At 49.6% G+C, this 21825-nt stretch overlaps 8 protein-coding genes across 8 annotated transcripts; 4 read left to right on the forward strand and 4 right to left on the reverse strand.

Annotated features, from left to right (window-relative positions):
- Window positions 1–1039: 1039 nt before the first annotated feature.
- Window positions 1040–5607, reverse strand: LTR84_005112 (uncharacterized protein; the record flags this gene model as incomplete). Its single annotated transcript, XM_064848684.1, has 2 exons — window positions 1040–5288; window positions 5345–5607. The coding sequence occupies 2 exons, from the start codon at window positions 5605–5607 to the stop codon at window positions 1040–1042; spliced, it is 4512 nt and encodes a 1503-aa protein (XP_064711308.1).
- Window positions 5608–6753: 1146 nt separating this feature from the next.
- LTR84_005113 (uncharacterized protein) lies at window positions 6754–8568 on the forward strand (the record flags this gene model as incomplete). Its single annotated transcript, XM_064848685.1, has 7 exons — window positions 6754–6887; window positions 6953–7098; window positions 7149–7336; window positions 7389–7453; window positions 7521–7847; window positions 7908–8343; window positions 8404–8568. 7 exons carry the CDS (start codon window positions 6754–6756, stop codon window positions 8566–8568), a joined length of 1461 nt encoding a protein of 486 aa, XP_064711309.1.
- Window positions 8569–8807: 239 nt separating this feature from the next.
- Window positions 8808–11015, reverse strand: LTR84_005114 (uncharacterized protein; the record flags this gene model as incomplete). Its single annotated transcript, XM_064848686.1, has 1 exon — window positions 8808–11015. The coding sequence occupies one exon, from the start codon at window positions 11013–11015 to the stop codon at window positions 8808–8810; it is 2208 nt and encodes a 735-aa protein (XP_064711310.1).
- A 1845-nt stretch (window positions 11016–12860) lies between these two features.
- Window positions 12861–13986, forward strand: LTR84_005115 (uncharacterized protein; the record flags this gene model as incomplete). The annotated part of the gene is made up of 3 exons (XM_064848687.1): window positions 12861–12921; window positions 12976–13160; window positions 13234–13986. 3 exons carry the CDS (start codon window positions 12861–12863, stop codon window positions 13984–13986), a joined length of 999 nt encoding a protein of 332 aa, XP_064711311.1.
- Window positions 13987–14541: 555 nt separating this feature from the next.
- On the forward strand, window positions 14542–16315 carry LTR84_005116 (uncharacterized protein; the record flags this gene model as incomplete). Its single annotated transcript, XM_064848688.1, has 2 exons — window positions 14542–14702; window positions 14770–16315. The coding sequence occupies 2 exons, from the start codon at window positions 14542–14544 to the stop codon at window positions 16313–16315; spliced, it is 1707 nt and encodes a 568-aa protein (XP_064711312.1).
- Window positions 16316–16710: 395 nt separating this feature from the next.
- Window positions 16711–17609, forward strand: LTR84_005117 (uncharacterized protein; the record flags this gene model as incomplete). Its single annotated transcript, XM_064848689.1, has 2 exons — window positions 16711–17076; window positions 17298–17609. 2 exons carry the CDS (start codon window positions 16711–16713, stop codon window positions 17607–17609), a joined length of 678 nt encoding a protein of 225 aa, XP_064711313.1.
- Window positions 17610–17964: 355 nt separating this feature from the next.
- On the reverse strand, window positions 17965–19203 carry END3 (endocytosis defective- protein; the record flags this gene model as incomplete). The annotated part of the gene is made up of 1 exon (XM_064848690.1): window positions 17965–19203. The coding sequence occupies one exon, from the start codon at window positions 19201–19203 to the stop codon at window positions 17965–17967; it is 1239 nt and encodes a 412-aa protein (XP_064711314.1).
- A 656-nt stretch (window positions 19204–19859) lies between these two features.
- LTR84_005119 (uncharacterized protein) lies at window positions 19860–21661 on the reverse strand (the record flags this gene model as incomplete). The annotated part of the gene is made up of 2 exons (XM_064848691.1): window positions 19860–21489; window positions 21567–21661. The coding sequence occupies 2 exons, from the start codon at window positions 21659–21661 to the stop codon at window positions 19860–19862; spliced, it is 1725 nt and encodes a 574-aa protein (XP_064711315.1).
- Window positions 21662–21825: the final 164 nt, after the last annotated feature.

Here is a 21825-nt window from a genome sequence, read left to right on the forward strand (position 1 = left end):
GACAGCTGTGATGGTCAAGATGAATTGATAGTTCCTTCTTTCAAACGCGACGTGGAAGGTGTGAACCCATTTTCGGTGCCCCGATTGTGAGTAGCTGATTATCCTACGCGTCCTCAAGGAGACGTGTGACACGTCTTGTCTGCGCCTTGAAGTAGGACATGAATGGAAACGCGTCAGTATAGATACGTTCCAATCGCATGACAAGATGGTGAGATGAGTGAACGAATGACACAATGGTAAATTGTTGGCGTGGCGCCTGACTCAGTGATACAAGAGCAAAGCCGGGCGAGGGGCCGCATGCAGAGGGTGAGGGGTCGTGCAGCTAAGGGGAAACGTCAATTCAAAATTTATGATGTTAGACAGTTTGACCAAGTGGTGGTTCGAGTGATAAGGCCATGGAAGAGCTTCCTCTGTTCTCCCATGAAGACAAGCACCAGCATGCTGTGACCCAAAGGGAGCTCAATGGGAAGGAACGAGGGGCGTGGGAGGAGTGATCCCTGCAAGCAGATGGAGCCAACGACCACGATTGCTGTGATAATCGTCTAGTCCTTTTCAATGCAGCAGACCCAACAAAGGCTTTAGCTTGTGAGAAAAACAAGTTCGATAGGTCTGCTGGCGAAGCGCTGCGAGTTGTGTGGAGTAAAACAACTTCACGGGGCCCTAGAATAGTCTAGAAATATTATAAGTGGATAATCAGTTTGCAGGCAGTGAGACTTCGTAACTCATGATTCGGTTCGGAGTATCTTGTCTGGGTGCTTGTACTACTCGGAGAAGCGCCAGGGACAACGCCGCTTGTCCTAGATATTTTGTCCTTGAATACGAAGAGGGAGAAAGGACTGCACAGGAGACACGCAGCGCAGTACTTTCTTCCCAGAGCTCACCATGGCCTTGACAAACACCCAGATACAAAAAGCCAACTACGATTAATCACTAAGATTGCAGTGTAAGTCTGGAAGCCTGCCCCCTCCTTAGAACTTCTGTGGAGTATTTACCCAAGGTATCCAGGATGTATGGCCGCCCCCGCGATAGCCTGATGACTCTAACTCTTATCCCACTTGCCATGAGCTACCCAGCTATCGTAGAGCACCTTGAACATTGCTCGACTGCTGGGATCCATACCAGAGTTCATTGCCTTCATTAGCTCCCTATCGATCGCATCCATTATGGAGTATAAACCAAGCATCAGGTGCTCCTTCACCAAGGGGTCAATTTGGCCGTCAAGGCTACACCTGGCGTATTCTGCAATCAAGTACAGGAGGTGTTGCCCAGCTAGTTGACGGGCTCGCTTCGTCTCGTCATTGAGTTCATTATGCTTGCGTTTCCGCGACGTGCGTGCGGCAGAGACCGTGGGATTGCAGACGGAAGAGAGAAGCCTAGCGAGCTGGTCCGCAGCCGCAGGTGGCAGAGCGTTCTCAGACGAAGTCAGCCAATGAGGGAGGGAATGTCCGAAATTAGCGATAGTGTGAGCCGCATCTCTGCCCGAGAGACTCTGGATCGTCTTTGCGCCCGGCCAGAACAGACAGCGAAGGAGACCAGACATCGCTGGCACCAGTAAATGATATCGGTCCGAGATTCGTCGACGATGCCGACCTAGCACTGCACCGAGGACCTCACAAATTCGTCCATAGATGTCTGCAGCCTCGGGTGAATAGGTACCGCTCGCTTTAGCCTCATCGACAGGCTTGCTGGCGGGCGACGTCAATGTGCAAATTGAGGCGAGTAGCTGATCAAGCGTTGATTGGTTCACAACTGACGGGTGAGTCTCGAGAATAAACTTGCAGTTGTCAAGCGCTAAAAGTATGCTAACCTTGGAAAACTTGACATGATCGGGGAAAGTGCACGCAATTGCTGCGACCTTACCAGCAAGCGGATGGTGCTGCATCATCTCATGGCTGCCAACCTGGCTGGCCACGATGGCCGTCGCGATCTGGGCCAAGATAGGCGAAGACTTGAGCCCGTGTTCGCTTTGGAAATAATCAAGTGCCAGAGTTTTCGTTATTGGACTATAGGTTCGAATAGTCAGGTCAAGGTTGGTTGCAAAGATGCCAATCTCTTCTCTGGAGCACTTTCCAGTTATGCAAAACTCGGCCGCTAGCGTCTCGAAAGCAAGCTTGATTTTAGCATTCTCAAGCTCGGCTATACGTGACAGCGGGATCTGCTGATAAGTCCGTCGAATTGAGAGTCGCAATTGCGAATCAAGCCGATCGGCTTCGTTCATGACCGCACCGCTTGGTTGTTCCTCGATCACCTGCCCGAGCTCTGGAGCATCGCGAAGGAACTCTTGAGCCATAGGAGGATCACAGGTGTCCTGCAGTGTCTGCATGAGAAGCCTCACTTCCAGGAGATTTTCCCCCTTCCCGTGGCGGACCACATCTTCGGAGCCACGTTTCAAGATTTCGATGAACTTTGCCCGAAGTTTCTGAACTTTCCTTTTGGGAAGTTTGCTCTCCAGGATATCTTGTGACTTGACTGATTCTGCAAAGAAAGTCCGAAGAGCCAAGTGTGGAGTTTCGAGAAACGTAACTCTCTTGCAGCTTTTGATCGAATCGGTAACCCATGACGATATCTCTGATAATACTGAAGACTTTTGAAGGGCAAAAGCTCGACTCCATAGTCTCTGAAGAATCTCCAGCAACATGTTTGTTAGTACAATTTGGGATAGCGACATGGCTTGAGATGTGGTCGAAAGTTTCTCGGACGCTTGCACCCATAGACGCCAATCCTGAGCGGCTATTGTAGCGCTCGGCGAATGTGTGTCCAGGTATATTATGGTAGCGAGCTGGTCGTTGCTGGTCTCGATCTCTGGTATGTTCTTGCCATTGCTTAGGTCCTGAAGAATGAGGGCTGCTAATCGCTTGATATGTGATTTTTTCAATGTTTGTGCTGGAAAGCTGCGAAGAAGAACATAGCTGTTTGCATTTGTGCTGTTCGGTGCCGACTCGTTCTCAATGAGGTAGCTAGAGACCATGTCTTTCAAACCTTGGTTATTCGATACTTCGTCCAGTTTCAGCAGGGCTTGTAATACAGTCCGAAGAGAAAGTGATGAGTCATCTCGCAGAGAGAAGGAGTGCTTGAGGAATTTCAAGGTTGCAGACAGGAGCTCGTAATAGATTTTGGCATCCAAGGAGAAGATTCCGGGTTTCTCCAAGAGTCTGCCAATACAAGCGATGGCTAACTTTGATGCATCATTGCAGCTGTAACAACGCCCGTCCCACTCGGCTTCGACTATATCTCCGTATTTGAAACTGCTGGCTACTGATTGTGCCAAATGTTTCAACTCTTCATGAAGCAGGGAATGAAACTTGGTGGTGTTATTGGCGGCTTCAACAATGACTGAGAAGCACTCTAGAGACTCCAGATAGTTGCCGGCTTTTTGATGACTGTAAGGACCATCCTTGTTTAGTAGTGCTGCTTGTAGCGATACAAGCCTTCCGTGATGGCTGAGCAGCTTGTCCAAATTTTCCAAAGGTTCGTTCTTTCGTGCGCTTTGTAGGAGTATCCGAAGAAAGCTCCATAACCTCCATCTTTGAGCTTGGTAGTCGGATGCTCGCTGTAGCCCAGCTAGTGTGTATTGAAAGAGAGGGGTAAAGCTCTTCTCCAAAGCCGGTGCGATTTCACTTGTGCTATCATGGGCATTAAGAAACGCTGTAAATATCGCCAAGTGTGAGAAGTCGACAGCTGTTGAACCTGCCTTAGTACTGAGCCCTTCAAGAGATTGTGAAGTCTGTTCTAAGAGCTTCTTGCTCAGACTGAGTGGTGCATGGATTTTGATCAAGGTCTTGAACTCATCAAAAACATCGTCATCTTCCCAAACAAGAACTGCTGGAGTACTTCCTTGTTCAACCTGCAAAGAATATCTGAGCCGTATTGCGTTCTGAAGTCCCTCCTGCCAGATCTGAATGAAGCCATCGATATTTCTCGATCTTGCAAAACCTCGCATCACAGGGATGATTATCTCGTTCAGTAGTCCTGGGTAAACGTCGTCAGGGATTGTTGCATCTTCGATCTTGCCACAAATGCGGCTGAAAATGGCTGCAGAGACCGAGAGCCCTGCATTCGAGATGAGAATATTGGTATCAAGCTGGACGAGCTTAGTCAGTAGAGTCCACGGTGTTGCCTGCTCATCGTTAACGAGTAAAGCTGTGATGGTGTGTCCCAGGACTGGCAGGGAAAGCCTAACTCTCCGCGCGAAAACAGAATCGACCAGACTCTCCAGCGCAGATATGGAAGTTTGGTGACTATTTGAATCAGGAAGTGACAAGACGGCGGAATTCTCCACTCCAGAAGGTGAGATTCGTGGCATGTCTTCCCATACTGTATGGGCTAGACTCAGAAAAAGAGCATCAAGCCAAGGTTGTTCAGATTGACGTTTTGAGAAATCGGAAGATGGAATTGCTCGAGCGGCTATGTCGAAAATTATCCGCAACGAGCTTGTCTGGTTCATTGCTGTTCGATCTTGTTGCAACTGAAGTTTATTATTGGGCCAGTATATGATAGTCTTCTGAAAATCATTCAGGAAGTTCTTCAGGTTGTCATAGAAGAGTACATCATTGATAGCCCTCCATTTTCTCGCAAAGCGCTCAAAAAAGATGGATCTGGCCGGAAGGACGACATGAAGGGCGATGAGACGCTCCAAGACACGTATAACAGGCTGAAACAAGCCAATGTCTATTTTAGGGCTCCGCAGACGCTCAAGGAGAGACAAAGTGGAAAACAGGCTCTGTGAGCTGAATGCTCGATGTGGACCGTCGGGGTGGTTTCGTGAATCTGCCGATCCTGTTGTCCAAAATGTTGTGATAGTCGTGATGATAGAGGACAAAGTATTGAGCTTGTCAGACGAACAGTCTGGATCTACCAACGAAGCACTGGTCTCAAGCAAAGCGCCGAACAAGCTGGCTCTTTCATCCCAGTTGGAGTTCCATGCTGAAATCAAATGATGTGACTGTGATGGTTTAGCCTGGTCCGAGAGCCCGACAAGGTCGACACAACGGCATGCAGCTTGCAAAATGATCCACCTTAGGTTGTCGTCCGAATTGGTGGTGACTACTTTGTCTGATGCAGCAGCATCGAGCTTCCTCTTCTTCGTAGGAGGCTCTTTGTTGGACACTTGGTGACTTTCAGAAGTGCTTGAACTATCATGGTATGCTGATGGTGTATTGAGCCATCGCAGGACTCGGTCTAAAGTCTGATAAAATTTTCGGTCCTGTAAGATTTCAAGGCAAACATCCTTCTGAATTGAACAAGTCAAAGCGAGCAACATCGACCAAGATTCTGCACATAGGAAGAAACTATGCCAATGTCAATCATGACCGAGACATCATTGCACCAAGAAATAAGGACTCACCTGTTCTCGCCAATCCATGTCTCTTCTCTTCTCTCCTTCGAAGCAGGGAAGGTGAGTTTCTTCAACAACCAGCGTAACAACCACTGCTCCTTGAAACCATGGGATCCGGGCTCAGATTTATACCTCACAACATGACTGCTTTTCTGAATGTTCTGCTCGAGATTGATCCCAAGAAGATTTGCAGCCTTCTCCACGAGCAAGACTGGTGTGGCATCGGTCTTCTCCAAATCGGTTATGCCCACCTCAAAAGTTGATATCATCATGCTGGCATTGCTGTAGATAATGAATTGTCTGGGAGGTTTGTGGGGTTGGCACAACTGGCCATTTAAGTCTGATCACACTACTCAAAGAATTTCGAGGTTACACAACTCAATAAATCTCCAAGAATCAAGTCGTGATCTTGATTCTCCAACGTCGGAAATTTTTGCCAAGGAGATTGGAGCCGAAGAAACTTTTCCTCTTTGGAAGCTATACTAATGCTGCTTTTAGATTGTGCCAGTAGCCTTGTCAAAAGCGGCGCCCCGCCTCACTTGACAACCTGGAATAGGGGCTCCTGTCTTTTATTGACACTGGAATTCATTAACGATGGCTCTTTGAATCGCTGCCAAATTTCCGATTGATGGCATCGCTCGTACCATGTTCAATGCAAGGCGGCGGAGAGTTATGAATATCACATATAGCGTGGGTAGTAAGACACGCGCTTTCGCCTGAGAGCAGATGCGACATTAGAAATACTGTTTCCACTCGTGCTGAGTGCGACAGTGGCTTGCTGGTACGGCAATCTGTCTAGAGCGGAAAGCCCGCATAAGCCATGGGACTACTTCTGCACGAAGCTTCTGGTAGACATGTTCGCTCTGGTTGTAATGCCGTCGAGAAGACCGTACGTCCCCGCCCTCATTGAAACATTCTCCTTCCTAATGACTGCTCGGCAGTCTCTCGTTGGGGCAAAGATTTCGGTTGTATAGGTAGATGCGCCCGAGCTGGTAGATTATTATGTACACAGCCGATCACGTACCGCAGCATTGGACCGCTTCTTGTACTGCTGAGCACGCGAGACCAAAACTGCACTGATGCGATTTCGACCCTTCCTGACCTACGAGCCTCCCGCAATCTTCAGGACCCAAGAATCGGGTCCACGAAGACCAACAGCAAAGTTTGGGGCACATTGCGGATATGGTGGAGATATGTCCCCACAAACCCTGCAGAATGTCCCCGATCATATAACCGCGGATATATGCTCCGTCAATCAATCCCTCAGACCTGGAGCCGCTCGATATTGATCAGAGCATAAATATACTTGCTCGTCTTTGCATATTTGGCAGTTGTCGCCTAGAACAGTTGAGCTTATTATTCATTCCCTGCCTCCAAACTTGATTACTGAAACGTCAGTGTTATCAAACACAACAGAAATGTACGCAGACTCTAAGCAGAACGAGTCCAGAGAGCAGAGTGTCATTGAGCAGCTGGAAAATCCAAGTGCATCCGATGGCAACATTCTGTTCTCTGCGATTGCGATTGATCCCAAACTCGAGAGAAGAATCACGTATGTTCTCCACGGATAATCACACGATGTTGCACGATAAACAGCTGACTTGCAATACGACCTAGTCGCAAGATCGACTTCCGACTCATTCCAATACTCGCTGCAATCTATACTTTCGCACTGATCGATAGAACAAACATTGGTGCAGCCCGTATCTCTGGTATCGATGCTGCCCTTGACCTGAAGGTTGGGAACCGGGTTTCCATCGCTAGTAAGAGCTTGAAAGTCGACATCTCGATTACGCCAGGCTAATTCAACCAGTCTTGGTCTTTTACATCGGTTATATCGTCTTCGAACTGCCCAGCAACATCATCTTGAAAAAGCTTGGTCCTGCGACATGGCTATCATTCCTTACTATAGCATGGGGCGCTATTGTCATAGGAATGGGTTACGTTCCAACCTGGAAAGCATTTGCAATGCTTAGAGTGATGCTAGGAATCTTGGAAGCCGTGAGTAGTCATTCAAGTGTATTGCTGGCAGAAACTAACCTCGCCACTCCAGGGCCTCTACCCTGGTTGTATATATCTCATAGCCTCTTGGTATAAGAGATATGAGGTGCAGAAGAGGTACTATTCCCCTTTTCTCAACGCACTTTCCACTAGTCCTGGTCACTGACACGAGTGGAGCTCTTAGAATTGCTGTCTTTTTCATGACTGCCTCCTTTCTGTCTTCACTCTCGAACATTCTCGCGTACGGCTTGATCCAGATCGCGGACAACCCCAGCACCGGCGGATGGAAGTGGATTTTCGTTGTCGAGGGAGCCATTACTGTGGGAATCGGAATCCTTGCTTTCGTCGTGGTGGTCGACTTCCCCGAGTCGAAGCGCAATAAGTTTCTGTCCGCTGAAGAAAAAGCCGTTCTTCGAGCAAGACTCCAAGCAGAACGTGGTTCTGTGGAGGGCGAGCAGGTAAATTGGAAAGTTATTGCAGAGACCGTGAAAGATTGGCAGGTCTGGGGAAGGTGAGATCTTTACTCTTGTGCTGGCAAGAAGCAATGGACTTTGGACTAACCATGCCACAGTGCGGTCATGTACATGAGTGCCTCAGTCGGGATTTATTCCTTCTTGATATTTCTCCCCGTCATTCTACGCGCTGGCCTCGGCTTCTCCTTGAAGCTATCTTTCCTTCTCAGTGCTCCACCAGCAGCCTTCTCGGTCATTTTCGCCCTGGTCATTTCCTGGCTAGCAGACAAATATCAGGTCAGGGGTCCATTTGTCTTCGGCCAAGCAGTCCTCACAATCATTGGACTAGCGATGATCGGCTTCATCAAGCATCCGATTCCGCGATACCTTGGGGCATTCCTCGGCCAGGCGGGTTCGAATGCATTGGTTATTACGTGTCTCACTTGGGGCCAGAACAATATTCGGAGTGATGCGAAGAGGAGCGTCACCACCGCCATTCAAGTAATGATGGCGTCGATTGGTGGAATCTACTCTGCCTTAGTCTTCAGACAGCAGGTGAGTATATCCTTTGTCACTCGAAGATAGCCTTCGAGCCGAGCTGAACATTTCTTACAGGACGCCCCGAATTACATTCCTGGCATCATTGCAACAGGATCCGTGATGCTACTCACCGCTATTCTTGCCCCAACGATGTCGATACTGTTGCGTAGGGCAAATGCGCAGGCGGATGCCGGCCATCGGATTCTTGAGGGCAGTCCAGCATTCCGGTACACCTGGTGAGCTTGATACAGAGGTTGCGAAGGAATGATGATTCAGCCAAAGTCAGAGAAGTAATGCGAGGGTACTCGTTAAATGGCTGCCCAGATCGTTTGACTCATGCCCTTAGTGTATAATCTTCGTCAAATGGTCGATGAGCAAGAAATAAAACACCTCAGATTAGCTGAAATTGATATTACGCTTCTTACAGGCATCCTCAGATCAAAATACCCCATAGATTTGATGGCGGCAGTCTTCGTTCCCTAGATATGAGAATAAAACTGGCTCTCAGCCGTAATGCCAACCGCAGGTGCATACCAGTCGGGCATGAAAAAGAAATCATTAGCTGGCCCGCCGGAATTTTCCTGAAATGGATAGTCCCAATCCATCATTAACATGTTAGGGTCCTGGAATTCGAAACGGGAGTCCACTACACCAGAGAGACCATCCGCATTGTCCTCGAGGCCACGTGCCGCGGCTAATGGGGGCGCTCCATTCAATTCAGGAGGCAAGATCTCGTTTCCTCTGGATTCGTTCGGACCAGACAATAGAAACTCGAAAACACGCATCATCCATTGTGCTGCATCGCAGTTCTCACGCGCCTCGTTGAGTATCATTTGACAGTTATCAAGCGCAGAACGCTGGAGCTGTACCAAAGGGGAGTCCTTCTCTTGAGTTTGCCTGTAGAACACCACGCCAGCAATGAAGAAACCTGTGAAAATCTCGGGCGACATCGAGCTCACACTGTGGTTCACCATGAGACTTAGTGCAGACGATGAGATCGTTTGTGCTGCTGAGACAACGACGTCCGACAGAGAAGCGGTTGCATGGCGCTGGTAGTTGATACTGCTGGTCACCTGCGTGGGGCTTTCTAGGTAAAGAAGTATCACATGGTGGTGATAGACAACCTTGAGGCTATTTGCAAAGATGTTCTTCTGATCAGGTTGTCGAGCCCAGTCTATGGCTGCAGGTAGCTCGTGGTGCCAATTCTGAAGCAGGGTGTGGAGGTCGTCCTGCTTCTCGCGATTTAGACCACCGTTCGACTGCCACTCAGAAACCTGACGGAGTATCAACGATAATCTTGAGTTATGAATCTGATATAGTGCATGCTGCTCCTGTCCACCCACGGCACCACTAGGGCCAGTGAAGTCGTCCAACGTCAGTGGATCAGTGTCGCATTGAGATATTCTGATCCTGAAAGGCCGGCCCAGAAGCGTGGCGCATGATGCATCTCGAGCGAGTACAGTCCACCACACTCTCCGAAGCAGCCTTTGGTATTTTGAGCCGTATTGGGTCAGACTTGAGCTACGGTGAATGCCCAAAGATGCAGCAATATTCGTGGCGAAATCAATCCATGAGGAAGGGTTCCAATAGGTCTTCATATGCGGGCCCCAGAATGTCAGCATGAGCACTGACTGGAGAAGTATAATCTTATTAGTCTCATAACCAAAGTCGAAAAGTGCTTTCGATTTGTTGTAGAAAATACGGCGTGCCGAGCTTCTTTTCTTGAATGAGGATTGATGGATGATATCAGCGTCGCAGAACGTCGCACCGATCAAGCAGATAGCATTTAGGAGGATCCATGGTAACTTCTGCTCGCGATATAGTGTCTGAATCTCATCGCTATCCACAATTGAATATAACGGATAAAATCGAGTCATGAAGGCCTGGATAAAGGCTTCCAAAATTGGTGGTTCCGGTAGATCGAACGCACCTATCGACTGCAGATACGAAATGGCTTTAGGAGCCACGTGAGAGGGATGATGGTCCTGCCGAGAGACATTCCCAACCATATCGGCAGTTTGTTCTCTTGGAGCAACGGCGGTATTGGACTGGAGTCTCTTATTCTGAATCTCCTGGAGTGCGAAGCTCAGAGGAGAAGACTGACTAAGAAGGACGAAACCTAGTTTGTCGGCCACCTCATCATCACTGATTCCTTGTTGGCGAAGGAAGTCTTCGAATACAGCGTGCAAGGACTGTGACGTCGTCGTATTAACATTAACGACGCTCCCGGACGCCTCAGCCTGCCTTTCAATGGCACTAAACTCGTTATCACCTTCCAGCGATGAAGGCGAGACAAGTCCGTCCGGGGTCTCTGTGGGAGGGGCAGGTTCTGGTACTGGAAGTGCCAGTCCTTGATACGAGACGGGCATTGCCTCTTGGTTGTCACCGCTTGTTCCAGCAAAATTGTTGTCCGAAAATGCACCTTGCTCGCTGATGTCATTCTGTATGCTTGCAGCGTCAAGAGACTGTTTTGCTCTGGAGGAAGATGGAATTGGTCGCCCTTTGCGTTGATAGCAGCCACGACGAGAGCTATTGAGTTTGCAGTCCTGCACACCGTCAGAGCGACACCTACTACATGGCAAGCCATGAATAGCTCCGTCGCACTTCACTTTTCGTTGGCTACATCGTTGGCATGCTTTGCCGGCTCGAACCCGTGTCGGAGCGCTGCTTGAACCCGGTTCACCCATGTTGCTAGGATTCTCCGCGGTCCTTACTCCTACCGGGAGTGAAAGAAAGCATGAATGTAACACAGAGCGTGTACAAACAGGCCTGAAACTGTTGAAGTCATATCCTTGGAGAAATGCAACAAATGGGCGAAGACGAGAAGTTAATACTTTCAGGTAGTAACGGGTTTTCATATTTTGGCGGGGTACCCAGCTTCGGATAGAGCACTTGACAACCCCTGCTGATAAACTCTAGATGCCTGTTGAAGAAGTCACAAAATGTGCTAATGATTTACAGCTTTTATAGCTTGATTGAAAGAACCATAGTTATCTAGAATTTCAATCACATTCCTTAGTCGTCGCCCCAGCCATTCAGCTCATTAAAGACATCCTCAATGGTGGCCCACGCTTCCACATTTGCCGAGTTTTCGAACCTGTCCCCTACGAATTTTACTACCGCTATGGCTGCCTCTCTCATCTGCCCGACTTGGTCTTCTAGATTTTGCAAGCGCTCATTATCAGATCTGTCTCCCTCAGTATTTCGAGCTCCCAGTAGACGTCCTATGCCCCTCAGATGCCAAAGTCCTGGACCCTTGAGGCCTAAGCAGGAAATGTTTGAATATACCACCGCCTCTGTCTCTAAAGGAGTCAAAAGTTCGAAATCGGACAGATAGAGACCGTAAGCGACGAATAATTCGTGAAATTTCATGTCTTCTCGATGACTGCCCCAGGTGTCAAAGATCTCAGGCAGAAGCGTCGGGCCATATATCGTATCTGCTGTCGCTGCACCCCTGTCATGTATTTCTTGCACGCTGATATTTTTGGGTTGCCTATGAATCGTGAACAGTAAGCAAATCAAAACTCCATATTGAGAGAGCACCAGGTAGGCGCGTGCACGCACCATTTGTCTGTTAAAGTACTGGCCTTCGCTTTTGATAGCACTTGTCCCTCCGCCTTCGCCAGTGGTGACAATACGCAAAGTACTCGTGGCATTCCTATCAATGGAATTGCCTTTAGAACCACATCTCGAAACCGGAGAGACAACCGTTCGGCATCTTGTTGCTTTCTGAACGCCGTGTCCACTTTCGTGAGATGGGAATAAAAAGAGGCAAGGAGTCCCGGCGAAGGTGCTCCTACTAAAGCAGCCGCCTAATATTACGGGTCAGCAGAAATATGTTGACTTCGAACAATGTTCTATACAATGACCAGGTACCAGGCCTCCTCGCCAACGGCCCTAGGGACCAAGGTTTTGACTTTGCTGCACAATTCAGACCATTCTTGCTCGGTATGCGTTGTTACGCTTTCCACTGCGTCGATCATGTTGAGGGGATTCAATCTGGGGTAAGAATGCTACCTTTGACCTGCACTGGATGAAAACAATAGAATCGTTGCTTCTGTGGTCACTTTGTAGTATGTACTGACTTGTCATTGTCGCCAATATCGGTTATAAGACGATGGTGGCGAACGCACAAGGGTGACCGCGGCTATGGCTGACGATCATGGGTATATGCAAATGCTTCGGCATTCCATCAAGGGGTTGAAGAATGAACCTCCACTCCAATGCCGGCAGATGCAATGGCCCGCAATTTACGGTGTTGTTCGGGTCTGAACTAGTTGTTCGACATAGAGTAGAGTTAGCTTATTCATGTGAACTATGTCAGCTGTGCTGTCGCTGGTTGAATGCGCTCACATCTTGTTTAAGAGTTTGAGATTGCCATACTCACCACCTCGAGCTATCTCATACATTGATTTCGAGCATCTCTTTCAATTTCACAAGATATCTGCTCTTGAATGTCAAGCATAGACCGCGTTATCGACCTTATCGACTTTATTGTACCAAGTACACCTCTCACTAAACTCACTGCCTAGATGGCTAGGAACGAAGTGACACAGGCGATAACATGGGGATTCATCGGCCTTGGTCAGATGGGTGAGTCGTTCTGTTCCTGCACCACATGCGTATCTTGCTCTGACATCGAACGAGGCTACCCTATGGCCCTGAAGCTTCGCGAAAACATGCCCAAGTCACATAAACTCCTCATATCAGATGTGAACGACCAAGTACTGAGTCGCTTCATTCGAGCCGTCCAGGATGCAGCAGGACATGCCGAACGCGGATCTGTGGACGTACAGATCGCCGAGAACCCACGAGAAGTTGCGGAAAAATCCGTGAGTATATACTCTCTTGCCTCTGAGTTGTTCCAGGATCAGTCATTATCTGACAAAGGACTTCATTCTCCAGACTGTTATAATCACATGTCTCCCAACGCCACAAATAGTCAAGGATGTCTTCGATGGCATCTTTATAGACGGAATACTACCAAGCCTACAGCACCAGCGGCTATTCATTGACTCCTCCACCATCGATCCTCCAACCTCACGAGCAATAGCACAGCTTGTGCGAACAGTGCTGGGTGGTGCATTCGTGGATGCACCAATCTCTGGAGGTGTGGTTGGAGCACGCGCAGGCACTTTGTCGATCATGTTTGGAGCATCGACACAGTTGCCGTCATTGATCGAAAGAGTTACATCGATACTATCACTCATAGGTCAGAAGATTTGTCACGTAGGTGAGCAGGGCACTGGGGTGGCTGCCAAGCTGGCCAACAATTATATTCTTGCAGTAAACAACATCGCCACTGCAGAGGCGATGAGTATGGGCCGCCAATGGGGGATTGACCCCAGAGTGCTCACAGAGATTATCAACTCTTCGACTGGTCGTTGTTGGCCATCGGAGGTGAATAATCCCGTGCCGGGGGTGATTGAGGGATCCCCTGCTTCAAGAGGATATGAGGCTGGAGGCACTGTCGGTGTGATTCAAAAGGATTTGAGGTTGGCTATGGCTGGAGCCGATGACGCTGGTGTTACATTGATGCTGGCGGATAAAGCCAACGAAGTTTACACCGCAGTGGAGAAGGTCTACAGTGGAAAGGACTTCTCTGTAGTATACAAATGGATGCAGGATCAGACCTCCGAAAAGCCGGAGGTTATCTAGTGCTCAGAACATTACCACGGAGTTTATCGAGATAACTCTCCCGTACAGTCATCTAGCATGGTCCCAATTGAGCTATCTTGAAAGGCAATGCTAGACCCGAGCTAGAGCATGCTTCATCTGGAGGGTGCAAGTCGAGACATTTAAGGACTAAACAATGACGATCCAAGACGTCCATCAATGGAAGACTGCCGAGACTGATTTTCACGGCGGGAGAAAGCTGGTATGCCCTAGTCTGAGAGGGGTAGACATCGTCCAATTTTTGGCGGGATCCAAGTCCGGGTATATGCATAATCCCGGTTCGACGGGAAAGTCAATGTTATGTCCATGGAAAATGATTTGCGGATCCGTCACTGAAGGAACCCCAATCGCGAGGCCTCCGCATTTGGTATACCCGCAATCCGGGGTTCCTCAGTCAGAACCGGACAAGATATAAAGCATACGAAAACATGACCAGCTTCGGTCGATGTTTGGGCAGCTCTTTCACTAGCAGTCGGCGAAACCAATAGTTCAAATCAAGGTCAGAAAATACCCTCTTTAGTGAGCGCTACAAATACCATGGCGACCCATTTGGATGCTCTTGTGGTCGGCGCTGGCTTCGGCGGCATATATCAGCTCAAAAAGCTTCGAGATCAGGGCCTGTCAGTCAAGGCACTTGACATTGCGGGAGATGTGGGCGGAACTTGGTACTGGAACCGCTATCCAGGTGCGATGTCAGAGTAAGTAATCGAGTCGAACTCGTCCATCCGGCTAAAGAGCAGTTTCTGATCATGTCCGACGTGTTAGTACCGAATCTTTCCTCTACCGCTACTCGTGGGATCCTGAAGATCTCCGCTCATACCCTTGGCCTCGACACTATGTCAAAGGGCCAGAAGTGCTTGCATACTTACAGCACGTGGTGAAGAAATATAATCTTCGCAAAGACATCAATCTGAACACGGCACTTGTGTCAGCTTCCTGGGATGATTCACAAAGAGTGTGGGTCGTCGAGACATCCACAAACGAGACTATCCATGCTCGGTATCTGATCTCGGCATTGGGGTTATTGTCGAAGCAAAACTTCCCCAAGTACAAAAATCTAGAAAAGTTCCAAGGAGAATTATATCACACGGGTGCTTGGCCTGAAGGGGTCACACTCCAGGGTAAGCGTGTTGGAGTCATTGGGAATGGTTCCACAGGTATCCAGGTTATAACATCCGCTGCAAAGGTCGCCAAGAAGCTGCTCTGCTTCCAGAGGTCGCCCCAGTACAGCGTCCCTAGTGGAGATATGGATACAACACAAGCTTACCGCGATGATATCAATACACGGTATGATGATATCTGGAAGCAGGCAAAAAACAGTGCCTTTGCATTTGGCTTCGAAGAGAGTACGATACCTACCATGAGCGTCAGTAGTGAGGAGCGCCACCGAATATTCGAAGAGGCGTGGCAGAAAGGCAACGGATTCCGCTTTATGTTCGGCACTTTCTGCGACATATCTTATAACGAGGAAGCAAACGAGGAAGCTGCCCGGTTCATTCGAGAGAAGATCAGAAACACTGTTAGAGACCCTGAAAAGGCCCGGAAGCTCACCCCAACAGATTTTTATGCCCGCCGCCCTCTTTGTGATACCGGTTATTACCAGCAATTCAATCGTGAGCATGTCGATATCGTGGACTTGAAGGCAAACCCCATCCGAGAATTCACAGCGGAAGGTATCAAGACAGCTGATGGCACTGTTCATGAGCTTGACGTCGTGATCTGCGCCACGGGTTTCGATGCGGTCGATGGCAATTACACTCGGGTCGTCATCAAGGGGAGGGAGGGAAGAACGTTGAAGGAGCATTGGAGTGATGGCCCTACTTCTTATCTTGGAGTTGCTGTGCCATATTTTCCCAATTTGTTCACAATTCTGGGGCCAAATGGCCCGTTCACCAACATACCTCCCACGATCGAGACACAGGTAGAATTCATCTCAGACATGATTGAAGACGCCGAGCGACGGGACAGAGCACGCGCACACGTCAACGGCCTTCCAGATGGGAACGGCCTTCAAAATGGCACCGGTAATGAAAAGGTGAATGGACATACCGGAAGCAATGGTAGCATACCTTATAAAAGTGGCATCGGCTCCATCATCGAGGCAAGTGCAGACGCTGAGAGGCAGTGGACTGAGGTTTGCGACGACCTCAGCAGAGAGAGTTTGTTCCGCAAGACAGACTCTTGGATTTTCGGTGCCAATATTCCAGGAAAGAAGAATACCACAATGTTTTATTTTGGTGGTCTGGGGAATTATCGCAAGGAGCTGCATAGCCTAGTAAGGGACGGATACCGAGGGTTCCGCATAGAGTAGAAAGTTATGGAAGTTGAGAAAGTGAGAACGACCTCTCTCGCATAACATCGATATTGACGTCTCGGGTCCATTTTTAGTTGCTCCTGGGCTGCATGTTGGTACTTGAGGGTTCTTTTTTTTTTTTTTTTTTTGGATGAGCACACTTCTGTCAAGCGACTTGCTATCTCCGAGTTCCTGAAACATGAAAGCGTCCTTGTGTGCCGTGCAGCAGCAGCAGCAGCAGCAAGTGTTGATCGACATAGGCAGATGGCCAGGCTTAAATTTATGGTGACAAAGATCCGGATCAAAAATGCTTCATCAGAAGGATACGAGCGACATAATACACAAAGGGTCACGGATGGCGAGGAACTTGAAGCCGAGTCGTGATTCTAAAGCGGCAGGAACTGGGCTCAATAATGCCAAGGCCCGCGACGACATCAAGTGCGAGTTATTCCGGCTCCGGGGCGATGGACGCAGCGCAGTGGTCGAAACAGCTTCCCCAACTGCAGGTGGTCCCAGAGCAAGTCCCCAAGCTTGAATTCGACGGCAATTTTGCGACAGCTATTCCACCACAACGATATAGAGACCACATAAACATATTGGTCCGGTTGAAACAGGCACAACACCTCCTCCTCTGCATTAAGCCACAGCACATCCATCCTAACAGGATTTCTCACAGCAGCCAAACCGACACAATGCCGGACGAAAATGTATCCGCACCTCCCCTACCCGTGGCAGCGCCCAAATCAAAACCTGTGAGCGAAGCTCTATTGAACGAAAAGGTATGCACGCACGCACGTACGCGCTGGAAGGGAAACATTCCAGCATGGGGGAATGGACACATACGACTCTCGCCCTGCACAGTTCAACCACAATCCATCCTCCCCTCCGCCCCCAGTTCTCGTCTCCCGTCCGTCGAAGGACACGTGAGATCAGACACGATATGTACCACCAACAATTATCTCCCGAAGAATATACTAACAAGCCACTTCTCTATATCCAGTGGGACCGCGCAATATCATCAGGGGTGATCCGCTCCGCGCTCGGATTCTCCTTCGGCGTCATATTCTCAGTGCTGTTGTTCAAGCGAAGAGCATGGCCTGTGTGGCTGGGTACCGGCTTCGGTGCTGGACGAGCTTGGGAGGAAGCTGATGGTACGTTTTTGAGTTCAAAATTCCTTCTACAGGATCAGGGACGACTCGATCCAAACCCGGGTATACCTTTACTGACAGTTTCTCTCGTCCGTCTAGCAAACTTCAAGAGAGGCGATTCATTTACGACGGATGGACTGAGGAAAGTAAGGACGGAGCGATAGAGACAGATTACACACACAAACCGACATTCGTGTTTTCTCGAACTTTTGGATGGGACGTTGTCAACCCACGGGGAGGCGTGTCGCGGTTCCTCTGAAGCTATGGCTGGAGTCACCTTAATTTAGCAACCTTTTGAGGGAAATATTTGTACAACAACATGTACAGACGAGACTTTCTCAGACAAGACACATCCGTCTGTCCCCGTTCTGGGGGTCCATTATATTCGAGGTCTGCTCTGCTATGATAAAAACCCGCCCATCCAGCCCTGTCTGCTTGCCATGAAGTTCTCACTTGGTTTGATATCAAATCCGGCAACTTGATGGTCGTACTGTAGCGTACTAGCTAGCGATAAAACACCTATCTCCCCGATTTCTCCACCTCAATCTCCCTCCTCAGGTTTTCATGTTCATCCTGGCGTTTCCTCAAATGCGCCTCCAGGCCATCAATCTGCTCGGCCACCAAGGCCAGATCATCCCTCAAGCGTTTAATATCGTTGCCGGACTGGCTGGCATTTTCAGAACTCAGATCCACGTACTGCCGCTGCTTGTACTCGAGCATCTGTTGTGCCTCGCGCTTGACCAGCGTCCAATTCGTCTTGCCAGTCTGTCGTGATCCTCCGTTCTCCTGTCTGTTCTTTCGCCTCCTTTCTGCATTGGCGGTCGCCGCGTCATGCTGTGACTCGAGGTCTCGTAGTTCGCGGAGCAGTCTGACTTTTTCGAGGTCTTCGTCTTCGACCACTTCGGAGAAGTCGGTGCCTTTGGGTTGGTAGGCTGAACCGCCGCGGCCTCCGATGCGGCTGAGGTAGGCGTCTCCAAATTTTGCTTTGCGTCCCGACGTGGTGTCTTCGTCGTATTTGTTTGGGCGGTTTCGCATGCTGTCGATCTGGTAGTCGATCTTGTTTCCCTCAAAGGTCGCTCTCAAGCTCGGTGGCACCGTCCGTGGTATCCGATAGCCCTCGTGCCGGTAATTGAGAATGTGCAGAAACGCAATACATGCTTCTTTGGATATCGTATCATTCCCACTCGTATTTACCAGATTCCACGCACTCCGCACATCCGTGTCCGGGACATCCAGGCTCGAGTACAGCGAATGCAGATTCTCGAACCCGATCTCGCCCCTCCGATTCCTGTTTGCCGAGTAGATCTCCTCGTATTTATGCTTGTCTCCAGGGTTCATGTACCAATCGAACCCATCCTTCAATCCAGCATCATCCTCATCGTCTTCTATCCTCTCAAACTGTGACCCCTGGTGGCCCGTCAATGCCCGGTTGGCCGCCACCAGGTGAGCCTTGCTCTCAGGAATCAGCCAGTCTGGTAACGACTTCGGCACGTCCTGGTATTCGCCATTGACGAGGTCGAAGATCAGGCGCATCGCCACGCAGAACTCCTCAAAGTCTAGCTCGCCGTCCCCGTCCACATCTGCCAGGTCCCACACTCTTTCTAGCTGGTCATCCCGCAGTTGTGAGTTTCGCAGCACGGTTGCGGCGGCTTGGTTCGTCAGGCGGGAATGAGGTGCCGCGGGTGGTGTCACTAGCGATGAGAAGATTTCCCAGTATCGATCAATCTCCCATTTCTCGATGCGCTTTGCGGCGGCCATGGTTCTAAGGGCTAATGCTGTAAACTTAGGTGTTGGGTAGAAGTTGGGGTACTGCAGAGGTGAGATTGTGGTGGTAGAGAGAGACGTCAATGACTAATGCTTTAAACGGTCAAATTCAATGATAGAAGTCAGGTCCAACAGTTGTGGTGGGGCCAAGTAGGTAATTTGTGCTGAGCAAGAGGACAGTCGGAAGTCTTGTGTACGAGATGTGTTACCTCGAGTCGTTCTCTGGTCAAGAAAGGCCTACGACGCCTGCTACTGAGAGCGAGGCTTAGAACGACTTCAGCGAAGCTCCGCACTTGGGTCACTTAACAGCACAGATGACGCTAGCCAAGATACATTAACCCTTTTGGTGTTGATTCGCTGACTAGTGCCGCTGCTAGTGGGATTAGTTGGCCTCGTTGTGATTGAAGCAGCTTCTTGATATTCGAGGCATGGGCCGGAAATATGCAGTACGAATCTGGAGGAAGAAGAATAGATGGAAGCTATGTAAATAGTGCAGGCAACATTGCGGCGTGGAAGAGACACGCCAATTTATATATGCTAAGATAGTTCAGGCTCATTCCACCGGCTGAGTTAGGCACACCAACAAATTCGAGAGACTGGGTCAATTGCAGGCAATCAAACAACGTAAAACAGATAGTCCAGCAACCCTCTTAAGCCTTGTACAAGGTATCGAGATATGCGACTAGGATCTGCTCTACAATGCTCTTATCAGGGAGACTGCCCGCAACACCATAGAGCTGAGCAGAGTTGCCTTTACCTTTTTCAATGGGGCCACCAGCCTTGACTCGATCGACGGCCTTCTCCTTCTCAGCCACGACTACCGCGACCAGATCATCGATCAAGCCATCAACAGCACCGGGCTTCGTCATCGGTAACGTGACCGCGACATGTACACCTGGTGGGGATTGTAGGGAATTTAAGTGCCAGTGTCTTTTAGACATGGCATCTGCAATGTCATAGATGGAGATGGCAGGGTCTTTTGACTCGAACGCCACGACACTGACGAGCGGGCCGCCGATGATAGATAGGACATCTTTCAGTTCCGTGTGTTCGTTGATGGCATTCTGAATGGTGATCCTCGTCGACACAATCTTGTGTGTTGCATCGACATAGCCCTTCTCGCCTACGGACATCATGCTGGCCCAGCATCCCGCTATCAAGGCGCCTGGTCGCGACCCGGCTATCGATGGCGAGCCGTACACTCCGCCGGACCAATCTGGAGCTAGGAAGTATTGATACTCTCGGAATTGGCGGTTGCGATACAGAACACAGGAATTTCCCTTCGGTGCGAACCCGTACTTGTGAGTGTCGACACTTATGGAAGTGACACCTGGCTGTCGGAAATCAAATCCGCCTTCCTCTGCCCAGGGAGAAGGGAACCCGGCCTTTGCCAACGATGGCATGAGAAATGAGCCAAGACAGCAGTCGACGTGGAGAGGGATTTTGTAGGAGACGGCCAGTCTGGATAGCGCGGGAATATTGTCGACGATGCCATGAGGATAGTTTGGTGCGGATCCGACGAGAAGGATGGTGTTTGGATTAATCAGTCTTCGTACACGGTGGATATCGACCATGTACTCGGGGGCCGGGCAAGCGACTTGGTGGACCTTGATACCGAAATAGCTACCTGCTTTGGCGAAGGCCGCATGCGCTGTGCTCGGAATGATCATCTCAGGGTTTCTAATGCCTCTCTCCGCATATCCCTTCTGTCTCGCGGAGAGACAAGCCATGAGAATGGATTCGGTGCCTCCAGAAGTAGTAGCTCCTGCGCCAGAGGTGGGTGCATTGAACAGAGCCAACACCATTGCCACCACTTCAGCCTCCATCTTCCGCACAGCTGGGAACACATCCGCATGAATAGGATTCGCAACACTGAACATCCTCATCGCCTCGAATTGGATATCCAATAATTCCTTCTCACCATGGTAGACTGCGCCAGATACTTTCCCTTCTTCCCATCTGGTCCGCTTCATCGATGAGAGAGTCTCCAACTCGGAGCGAAGCTGTTCGGTTGTCCATGGTTCCTTGGGGAGGGTTAGGTATCGAGTCGTGCCGGGACCCGTAGGTGCGAGCTTGTCTTCGAGATCTTTACGAGTCACGGCCAACTGTTTGGCCACCTGACTCCGCACGCCAGGCAGGTTCAGGAAGATCCTGTATGCGGACTTGTGCGCCTTGTGAACACCAAGGAGGATAGAGCCAATGAGGCCATGGCCGCGTAGAAAATAGAACGATCGCCGGACGATGCCGAGGACGAAGAAGAAGAACACTAGGTTCCGGAGTCTATCGTGGACGATGTCAGTGATGTGTTGCACGAATATCATGGGGAGCTATTGCCCGCGGGAGCCTGCAGGACGTACATATCAAGATTTCCTCGATAATCCCGTAAACGAGAAACAGGTTTGGAATTTAGGAACTTGCTCTGCAAGCTGACGGGAAGCGGCGAGGAGCCCATGATGGGTCAAGATGAGTGATGGTTATTGCGGATTCATGGGTTGTGAGTAGTATATGAGAATGGACAGATCTTTTTGAGGGGGTTCAATAAAGTTATAGATAAGGACGACTTGATGGGCAGTCGTGGTTGTTCATCCATACTACCCTTCGAGTCACAAGTGCTCC

Source organism: Exophiala bonariae, assembly GCF_035927105.1.
Source record: "Exophiala bonariae strain CCFEE 5792 chromosome Unknown scaffold_2, whole genome shotgun sequence".
Taxonomy (NCBI): domain Eukaryota; kingdom Fungi; phylum Ascomycota; class Eurotiomycetes; order Chaetothyriales; family Herpotrichiellaceae; genus Exophiala; species Exophiala bonariae.